Source organism: Oculina patagonica, chromosome 3, assembly GCF_052425735.1.
Source record: "Oculina patagonica isolate OP01 chromosome 3, crgOcupat, whole genome shotgun sequence".
In the NCBI taxonomy this organism is placed as follows: domain Eukaryota; kingdom Metazoa; phylum Cnidaria; class Anthozoa; order Scleractinia; family Oculinidae; genus Oculina; species Oculina patagonica.
In genome coordinates, this window is record NC_135760.1 from 17,414,798 (window position 1) to 17,425,925 (window position 11,128).

Sequence of the window (11,128 nt, forward strand, 5' to 3'; positions counted from 1 at the left end):
CTAAAGTAAAGTTTAATTTACATTGAAGTACTTGTTATTGTTATTCTATTATCTTTAATGAGGTATTGAACTTAAGAAAAACTATAAAACAAACAAATTTACCTTTTTTTCGGACCCGCGACAATTTTTTGTACCCGCGACATTTTTGTCTACCCGCGACATTTTACCCGCGACCCGCGACTTTTACCCGCGACACGCGACACGCGCCAATTAGATTATCTCATGAAAGTAGGTTTTTCCTTCCATTAATTTTATGCAGATCCAACTGTAGCTATTTTAATATTATTTCCCGACACCGGACTGCTTTTAAATAAAATGATCTTTATTTTGTTGAAAAGTGCTCGTCTAAAACATCAGCAGAAACATCAGTTGGCGATTTCAGCTGAATTCAGAGACGAATAAGTATTTGTTACGTTTCTTTAAAGAATGGCACCTCTTAAAAAAATCTTAGAATGACTTTAAACACGATCTGAAACAGAACAAGTCAGACGTGAACAACATCACCAACATTGAAATTACATGCGTGGCGACATGTTAAACTTCAGACGTTTTTCACGTGAATTTATTTTCAAGAAGAGGTTTTTGTTACGTTTCTTAAAAAGAATGGCACCTTTAATAAAATCTAAGAATGATTTTAAACACGATCTCAAACTGAGGAAGTCAGACGGGACCAACATCACCAACATTGAAATTACGTGCGTGGGGACAATGTTTTTCACGTGAGAATGGTAAAGTTATTTTGAAGGAGTTATAAGTCATATTTAAAAATCGTCATTTCTCACCTAGCAGTCAAAATCTCGACCAATTCTTAGCTATCAGTTAATATTAACACATTCAAGACTCTGCTCATAGAACCCTTGACCTTGGTTGCAGCCATTGTATAAAGGAGCCCTCGATATTCACATGAACCGTTTCTAAGAATCGCAACGCATCTGATGCGTGACAGCTTTGGAAGTCCACTTCGTGAGAAGTCTGCGTACACTGATCGATAGTAAAATTTTAATACTAAAATAGTCAAGGCCACTAGATCGAACTGGAAACTTTAAATGAGCAACGGACAAGAAGTCGTAATACTTGTCCAAGAAGAGCATGCCGTGATAGGTGAAGCTGGCGTGACGAGCAAGACACTGATGGCTGCAACTGATGAAGGGTTAGACTGATTTTACTGTCACTTCACATTGTGTTGCTTCTTTTCTGTTGTAATTTGTTTCAACATCTCAAATGATTGTTTGTTTTTAAACCTTGCTGCACATAGTATTTGCTTCCTAGGAAGGTATATAGTTCGGCGGCTTTCAAAAGCTAAGATGTTTAAAGCTAAGCATATTTCACGTAAATAAAGTATCTATCATCTATTGTATCTATCTAATTAGATACAGAGGCAGATACTCATTTTAAGCGGACGTCGCTAGCATGCACTACTCCTGTTTGTTAAAGGCTTTTAATAAACATCTTTCTTCCTAATTTTCTTTTTAGTGTTACTGCAGTTCAAATTAAGACTGTAGAGGCGAGGTAGGTTTTTATGTAACGACAAGTCGCAAACGCTAACTTAGCATCTCGAATCTAAACACTGATGAAATTGCATAATTGCGCCATTGCTTTGTCAAGGTACTATTATAATATTTTAATCGATAAGCTTTCTGACACAAGTAAATGTTTGCTGTTCATTATTTAGCTGAAAGCATTGGGACCTTTCAGTTATTGGTCAGACTAAAGTCATTTGAAGAAAGAACTTTAATGTGTAACATTGACTGAAATAAACTAGTGCTTGGGAAGACCGTTTGGTCGCTGTTTTTGCAAAAGAAACTGAAAGGAGTATTAAGTTTGACACAATAAAACACAACGTATTTCAATTCATCGATTTTCAGCGGCCATCCTCAGCCTTCCCCGCCATGGAGACTGGAGGCCTGGCCTGCTCATCCACCAATAGCAGCTCCGACTATCCCTGAGCCTTCCCACCATGTTACAGTCGATGTGGACGACGTGCCTAAGAATAGGTGTTCAGTTTGCCTCAAGGACTTTTGTTGTTTGTATGATGATAATTACGAGTGGTACGAGTTGAAAGGAAAAGGTAGAACTATTTCTTTTTTTTTTTTTAAAAGCACTTATTTCAGTGATCACGCCCTTAGTTTCCATAACGGGGTTCAATGAACAGCTTGCAACGGACTGGTCCTTTTGTCGGAACACGTCCTACAGTATTCGTGGTTAGTCTTCTTGGAACAGACAAAGAATTTTCAATTCTCTGAACAGTTAATCAAAAAAGAGTGAGTGTATCCACAGTAACCCTCCTTTCAAAATTTAGAAAAAAAAAATCTGTAATTCTGAAATGTGCCTGGTGTTGGCTTTTGCTCAACAACCAGTTCTTCCTTCATCAAAATCACTCGTACATGGTGGGTACATGCATGTTTTCACGACTGGGTCATCTATTTTCAGTTGAAATCAAGAAAGGTGTTTTACTTGCTTCCACTCTACTGTACTTAATTGAGGTGTTTAATTAAGCTGTCTACAAATTTTCACGTGCAAGCTGCGTGAAGTCAGGACCGTCGTAATCACAACTCGTCCAAAATGTGGACTCATTTTGAGTGGAATTTTAAAACAAAGCATGAACCTAATATAAAGAGCAAAGCTCAATTAGTGACTTCAGACGTAGACTGTTTACAGTCCCATGTATATTTTTCCGTAAAGTGGTAGAAATCGATTGTTGAGTTCGACGGGCCGCTATCTTGGTTCCTGGACGCGAGCAAAAAACTGGGGAGCTGAGAGTGCAAAACCCTCGTGGGCAGGGTTGTGGGGTATTCATAGCGTGGGGGTGGAGAGCAGAAAATATAGGGGTCTTTTTATTTTTCCGCACCCACACCCCTACCCATGGGAAGTTTTCACTAACGTTCTTGACCAAGATGGCGGCCCATCGAACTCAACGATCGATCTCTACAACATCACTGAACAATAGGGGACTGTGAACAGTCTACTTCAAAGGGAGTCTTATTAAAAGGAAAAATTCCGTCATGCTAAGGTTTCTCTGCCGTGGTTTTTATTTTCTCTAAACTGACCGTAGTTATATTGTAGAGAATGTCATGTTGTATTTTTCAGGTGTTTGGTGTGTTCTGTTCCTTCTGCTGGGTTATCTGATTTTCGGAGTTCTCGCACTCGCAGCAGTGATCGTGGCCTGTTACTGTGCTCTTCTCTATAATAAAGTGAAACAGAACATAGGATCTACTATCGAAATAATGAACTCGCTGAAGATACTTGGTGTTCAAATTGACAATAAGCTGTCTTTTAAGGAACACATATCAGTTGTTTTAAAAAAGGTCTACGCAAGAATTGGAGCTCTTAGACGACTGAAGAAATTAGTCCCTGATTATGTTGCAGTTCTCCTCTACAAGGCGTACATCCTGCCCGACCTAGAATACTGCGGCCCTCTTTTGCTGGGAATAAACAAAACGTTAAATAAAAAACTCGAATCTGCAAACCACAGAACAGTGTTTATTATAAAACAGCATTGTCATTAGCTAATATGCAGTCTAGATCACGTTCAATTCGTCGGAAAGGAGCCATGGAAACTAATTCATAGATATTTGTGTCATTTACTCGTTGCGTTTAATACAATGTTACTTTCGGTAAAGAAACAGCAAAAGATACATGAACCAACCAACCTATCGAAAGCTCCACTCGACTGATGGCACACCACCAGCTATTCGAGGTTCTATCAAACACCACAAAGAAGGAAATCCTCTAAGGCCCATCGTCACCTGTATTGGCTCAGCTCTTTACAATACATCCAAATTCCTAAAAGGCATCCTTTCCCCGCTATAAAATCGCAACGGATACTCGGTTTCCAACTCTTTGCAGTTTTCCAACGAAGTTTCTGACACCAGGATGAACGACGATGTTTCACTATTTACTGCAATTCCTGTAGACAAAGCGTGTGACTACATCAAGAAAAAAGTGGAGGATGACACAACTCTTCTCTCCAGGACAAATTTAAACATCAATGACATTGTTTCTCTGCTCAACTTCACTTTGTCGAACAACTATTAAATTGTCTTCAATGACAAAATCTACAAACAAGTCCACGGTTGTGCCATAAGCGCTGAGTCCTTTCAGTCCCGTTGTGGACATCTCTGCAGCTCTTTGCATGTAAGAGATTGAGAAATCTGCAATCAATACGTCACCTGTTACACCTAATATTTGGAAACGGTATCATTGATGTTGATGATAGCTTCTGCATTATTAAAAAGAATGGAGTAACAGCCTTCCATGACACACTCAATTCAATAGACACCAACATTGCCTTTACCATTGAGTATGAATGTAATGGAAACATCTCTTTTCTTGACACACTGGTTTTACGCAACAATGAAGCAATATCTGTGGATGTCCACAGAAAACTAACGCACACGGACAGATACTTAGACTTTAATTCCCACCACGACAAAAAACACAAAGTGAGCACGGCAGCAACCATCCTGCATAGAGCGTTGAATTTGAATCTACCTAACACATCGCAAGGGAAAGAACGCGAACTTAATCATGTTTATGTAGCGCTGGAGCCTAATGGCTATCCGTCCAAATTTATCCGTGATATACAGATCAAGAAAACTCAACCATCGCCAAATTTGCCCCCTGAGGAACTTGTTGGAATGTTTTTCAACTTGGTTAAACCTCCCGAGTCACGCAAGTCTTTTGTATCTCTTCCATACATCAAAGGTGTAACTGAGCCCTTGACCTGCGTCTTGAAAAAAAAAAAACCACGATATTTCGGTCATAAACAAGCCGATGACCACTTTACAACAACAGTTCCCTGCCCCGAAGTTTCGTCCTGCTCCGGATTCACAAACTAACGTTATTTACAAAATTCCTTGCGCCGACTGTTCGTGGTGCTACATCGGTGAAACCGGCAGAGCTTTTAACACCTAGCGGCTAAAGGCTCCAGAATTGCGAACCATGCGTGGTCCAATGAACATTCTATTGACTTTAACAACGCCTCCTTAATTGCCACCTTAATTGCCATAAGGCAATTTCCGAATAAGAAAAACATTAGAATCGTGGCATACCATGGTGACCCCAAATGCTGACAACAACTCCTGCCCACTCCCTGGGCAATACAACATTTATTTTACAGACATTCATAATTAATTTACATAGTCCATTCTTTCTTATTCTTACACATTTATATTAATATTTCGTTATTCATATTTTTACCCGTCGAAGACTGTAGATCTAACAGTCGAAAGCTCATATATTTTTAAACATTTTTAGCCAGAGATCGATCTTAAAATTTTTATTATGCTTAACCCTGGCTACGGTCCTTTTGTTATGATAATGATCAAAATGGCCGACCAAAGAAGGACCATAAGTGCATGCAAAATAACCCGTATTTTCCAAGGGGCAGCTAAACCGGACGAGGAACTGATATGGGCAAATCAAAGCAGTATATTGAAAACATCATTGTAGAAATTTTATAGAACATTTAATACATGCATCTTTAATACTTCACAGAATGCGCGCATGTCTTCTTCAACGGCGATGAATGATCTTCATTTTGGTGTAAAGTGCTCGTCTAAAACATCAGCAGAAACATCAGCTGGCGATTTCAGCTGAATTCAAAGACGAATAAGTTTTTGTTACGTTTCTTAAAAAGAATGGCACCTTTAATAAAATCTTAGAATGATTTTAAACACGATCTCAAACTGAGGAAGTCAGACGGGACCAACATCACCAACACTGAAATTACGTGCGCGGGGACAATGTTTTTCACGTGAGAATGGTAAAGTTATTTTGAAGGAGTTATAAGACATTTTAAAAATCGTCACTTCTCAACCAGCAGTCAAAATCTCGACCAATTCTTAGCTATCAGTTAATGATAACACATTCAAGACTTTGCTCATAGAACACTTGACCTTGGTTGCAACCATTGTATAAAGGAGCCCTCGATATTTACAAGAACCTTTTCTAAAGGTAAATTTCCACTAACGCGTAATTTTTTACTTGCGCTTACGTGAGCAAAAAAATTAAAGCCAATGTATGAACGACTTGCGTACGTTTACGCAAGTCGTTCATACATTGTCTCAAAATTGTTTTACGCACGTAAAAAATTACGCGAAGGTGGAAATCCACCTTCGACGCATCTGATGCGTGACAGCTTTGGAAGTAGTTCGTGAGAAGTCAGTGTAAACTGCAGATCGATAGTGAAATTTAAATACTGAATTAGGCAAGGCCATAAGATCGAACTGGAAACTTAAAATGAGCAACGGACAAGAAGTCGTGAAAATCGATCAAGAAGAGATAGGTGAAGCTGGCGTGACGAGCAAGACACTGATGGCTGCAACTGATAAAGGGTTAGACTGATTTTACTGTCACTTCATGTTGTGTTGCTCTCGAAATTATTAGAACATATCAAATGATTGTTTGTTTTTAAACCTTGAAGGTATATAGTAAGGCAGCTTGATTTGGTATGTAATTCTATATGAAATCACCATGGCGGATTCGGCGAAAAGCGGAAGTAGTTCATGTTACATGGAAAGAGCTTTTTCATTTTTCGCGCTTTATATATGTATTATATATAGGTCTGAATAATCTTCACGACTTGACAGATATTAAAAACACTTCGTGTCTCAGTTTTATACATAAATCCTTGTCTTTCTGCGAATAACTGACGAATTCCTTACGTTTGTACCGCCGCATCGTGGCAGAAACGTATAGCGTCTTTTTTTGTGCAGCGGATGAAATTTGAGAGAAAGATGCACCCGAGCACTTCGTGTTTCTGCTCGACTCAAAAAGACGAAAAAGAGGACCCGAATGGGTCCATGTGTTCTGCTGGTATAACTTATCAATCTTGCTAAAGTAACTGTTTACAACCCTTTTTTTCCGGTAACACATGTACAAGGTGATCAGTCACACAAGATACAAGACTGTACGAAGAAACCTCGATTAACGATATGCCAAGGGGGGAAGATATCGATTCGAGGAATCGTATATCGGGTTCCGTCCCACATTTTACTATTGCCGGGACATTATATTCATCGTTATATCGGGAATATCGTTATATCGAAGATCGTTATATCGGGGTTTCACGTACATGCAAAGCAACATGCCCCCAAAAGTGGTGGTAAACAAAACGTGCAGATCTGTTGTGATACAGATTTGGGTCTCAGTTGGGATATTTTTTATTTGGCGATCAGCGCTCGGTCATGCGATAGGTTGTGCATGGCGCTTTCGAGTAAGAAATGTAGAAGCCCTCAACCGATTTTAACGGAATACGAAGATTTTGTGATGGTGGGAACCCATTCTGAAAGCAGCTGAAAGCCTTAGTACACAAAACGTGCAAATCATGGCTCGTGCAAAACAATCAGATATATTTTTTGATCGTTCGTTACGTTTTCACTCGGAAGTATACAGGACGAGATTTTCGGTTATTTTTTTATTTCATGTTAGCTAACGGGCGTAGAGGCTTTATTCTTTACCCGCCGTTGGAAAAAAAGGCTGATCGCAGATTCGTCGTCAATCCAATATCCCTTTTTTTGTAATGCCTGATCGCAGGTTCGTCGTTAGCGGCCACTGCGTACGTCACTAGCCACAACTCTTAAAGCAGCTGAAAGCCGTCATACACAAACGTGCAAATCTAGCGGGATATAGAACTCTGAGCAGGATCCTGGGCCCCTCATTGTAACACCCCTTTTTGTTACAAACTCTCTATTTACAAATGTATTTTTATATCAGAACCCGAATATTTTTGATATTATTAATATTATTAATATTATTATTATTATTATTATTAATATTATTATTATTATTATTATTATTACTATCATTATTATTATTAATTAATTTAAATGATAGATATGCCTTTTTACTAGTCTACAAATAAAAAAGTATCTGCTATCTTTTGATACATACATTTCATTTTCTTCCGATTGCAATATGTTCTGCTTGGCATTATGCCAATGGCACACAAACAGAAAAAACCCCTACAAAAACCGATGATGTGAGATGAGACGACGTAACGCGAAACAAAAACGTGCTGCGTGGATCTCGTGTTTTTAGTGAGCTGAAACGTTTACTAAAACACGTCACACGGCAAGCGTTACTGCATGTAGCTTAGATTCTGACTCAGTCGATACCTAGTCGTCTTTTAAGGCCGACTTGAGTTAAGGGAGACTGGATGAAACTAAACACAAATGAAACGTCTTGCAGTTTGCGCATAAGAGACGACTGGGGACGAGTCAGGATTAGAGCTGCTATCAGTTATGTCCCAGTCTCACTTCATTTGCCTTTGAATGTGTTTTTGCGTGATTGGGTCATTGTAAGCATGTGCTCTAAGGGTTCGTAGCGCAAATTCTATTTTTTCTTACCACCAAAATAAAGTGTAACCTTTGATCCTCTTTCGCATAAGAAAATTTGTTTTGTGAATAAACTTCCTCGTCCTCTGGAAGAGAAAGGCCCTGGGAACGGAGTTGGAGAATAATTCTTTTCTGGGTTTTCAAGCACTAGTAGGGTCGTAAAGGGGGTTGGGTAATTAAAACAGATAGATAGATAGATAGATAGTTTATTATACAACTTCGCAACCTAAAAGGTTGAATTATGTCATATTTACAAACAATGGCGCCAATGCCGGCCAAAACTGGCGGTGACGAACGTTGCCCTTTGCACTACTTTTGACGTCATCATCTTGGACCAAAATGAATGCACCACTTATATTCAGTCTTTGCAAAAAGATAAGATCTTTTAGTGATTCCCAGAATGCTTTGAAATTTAAGTGAAAATTTGTAGCAAAATTTGCCTCAAGGGTGGTTGCAACCACCCTTGGCTCCTCAATGGCAGAAATTTCCTGTTTGGATGAATGCTTTTTCGGGAATTCTTGAACTGCAAGGAAGTCCAGTGGAAGGCGCCAACAACTGCAGAGAAAGATGAGAAAAGAAGAAAAACAAAAAGGAAGTAAAAAAAAGAAACGAAAAGCCTAATCAACAGTGGTAGGGCACTTACCGTCCAAAAATGTCAATTGTGATTTGTGTGCATGACCGCTTAAAAATGCCATAAAATGTGATGCCTGTGAAAATATGCTTTTATCAAAACTTCCCAGGCGCCAGTGGGTTGAGTAGCTACGTAGATAGATTTCACAATTAGACGGCGAGCTCGAGGTTTCTATCGGCTGTTAGCATAACCCCTGACCTACTAGAGCAACGAGGCAAACAGGGACCGCGGGTGGAGCGCGTGAGTCTTCGCTGTTTTCTCAACCCAATACAACCAGCATATTTTGTGTTATAGATCGGTCAGTGGGTATGCTAACACAATAAGAGGCGCTCTCGGTTTCTACCGGCTTTTGATAGTTGACGCGGGGCTTAGCCCCTCGCCAACTATCAAAAGCCGATAGAAACCTCGAGCTCGCCGTCTAATTTTTAAACTCAGAATATCGCTAGAATTGATTTATTGAAGGTTTTGATTGACAAAACTAAGCTAAAACTAAGCGCGCGCTCCGAGAGCAATCTACCGATCAATAGACGGCACCTGTGTAGCCAATCAGATTGCGCGATTACCAATAGACGGTCAATAGACGGCACCTGTATAGCCAATCAGATTGCGCGATTACCAATAGACGGTCAGTGTGGTTATGCTTAAGATAGATAGATGGATGGATAGATAGATAGATAGATAGATAGATAGATAGATAGATAGATAGATAGATAGATAGGTAGGTAGGTAGGTAGGTAGGTAGATACACAGACAGATACTCATCTAAGCAGACGTCGCTAGCACGCACTACTCTGTTTGTTAAAGTCATTCAATAAACGTCTTTCTTTTTTATTAGTACTTTTTTTAGGGTGGTTGCAGTTCAAATCAATACAGAAGAGGCGAGGTAGGTTTTTATGTACCATTGACAAGCTGAAATTAAAACGCTGACTTAGCATCTAGTTATAGAATCTAAACATGAAAATGCGTCATTGCTTGGTCAAGGTATTATCTATTATAATATTATAATTAACAATTATTCCACAAGCACGCGTTGGATATGAGATGGTAGATAGCCAACTCGGCGCTACGCGCCTCGTTGGCTATAACGATCTCGTATCCAACAAGCACGAGTGGAATAATTGTTTTATTAAACACGGCCAAAAATTGCAATATTTGAGCTCCCCAGCTCTTTTTGTTGACGCGTATCGGCCACCAAATTTGTGGTCAATGGAATATGAGCTCATATACCATAACCTGTTAACCAATCAAAAGTCTGGAATTGCAATATACCATTGCTAGTTTTTTATATTTATTGTTATAAGCTTTCTGATTTGCTGTTGATTATTGAGCTGAAAGCATTGAGATTTCTCAGTTATTGGTCAGATGTCATTGGAGAAGAAACTTGAAATGAAAATAAGCTAGTGCTAAGGAATTGAAGACCGTCTAGAGTTCCGATCTTGTTGTTGAACAGCCGAATCAGTCTAAACAGAGCATTATAATTTGACACAATGTATAGTAACACAAGTGTTTTAATTTGTTGATTTTCAGCGCCCTTCCTCAGCCTAGCCCGCCAAAGAGCCCGGAGGCCTTGCCTGTTCAACCAACAGGGGATGCTCCGACCATCCCTCTGCCTTCCCACCACGTCACAGTCGATGTGGATGACGTGCGTAAGAAAAGCTGTTCAGACTGCCTCAAGGACTTTTGTTGTTTGCATGATGCTAATTACAAGTGGTACTCATTGAAAGGAAAAGGTAAGAACCATTTCTTTTGTTTCCTTGATTAATTTAGAAGCTATGTAATCTCAGTGATTACGCCCATAATTTCCATGAACGTGGTTGAATGAACAGCTTCTAACGGTCTAGACTTTTGTTGGATTACAGTTAATCCAGAAAGGATGAGTGTATCCACAATAACCCTTTTTTCAAATAAAAAAAAATAGATCTGTAATTCTAAACCAGTACCAGTACCTACTTCATCAAAATCATTCGTGCATGGTGCGTACATGTTCCCTACAAATTTGGGCTATTTAGGTTCTTAAAACTTACTTATGATTCTTATAAGTATAAAACTTATGCACTACTGTGTGTACTTATCATGCAAATATAGCTTGTTGTTGTTGTTGTTACCTTCTTACTTGCGGGTATTTACTGTATTGGTGTTTTTTTTTTCCAGGTCTTTGGTT

General features: G+C 39.2%; 1 protein-coding gene across 1 annotated transcript; it reads left to right on the forward strand.

The window, feature by feature from the left end:
- Positions 1–1,046: 1,046 nt before the first annotated feature.
- Positions 1,047–6,603, forward strand: LOC144647519 (uncharacterized). Its single transcript, XM_078507316.1, has 4 exons — positions 1,047–1,150; positions 1,474–1,509; positions 1,866–2,068; positions 3,088–6,603. Exons 1-4 carry the CDS (start codon positions 1,047–1,049, stop codon positions 3,504–3,506), a joined length of 762 nt encoding a protein of 253 aa, XP_078363442.1. The 3' UTR covers positions 3,507–6,603.
- The last annotated feature ends 4,525 nt before the right edge of the window (positions 6,604–11,128 follow it).

Bases quoted from the DNA above. Each gene is read 5' to 3' on its own strand.
- LOC144647519 (XM_078507316.1), top strand. From the start codon at position 1,047: ATGAGCAACGGACAAGAAGTCGTAATACTTGTCCAAGAAGAGCATGCC. The intron at 1,510-1,865 runs GTAGGTTTTTAT...ATCGATTTTCAG, and splicing joins ATTAAGACTGTAGAGGCGAG to CGGCCATCCTCAGCCTTCCC. The intron at 2,069-3,087 runs GTAGAACTATTT...TGTATTTTTCAG, and splicing joins GTACGAGTTGAAAGGAAAAG to GTGTTTGGTGTGTTCTGTTC.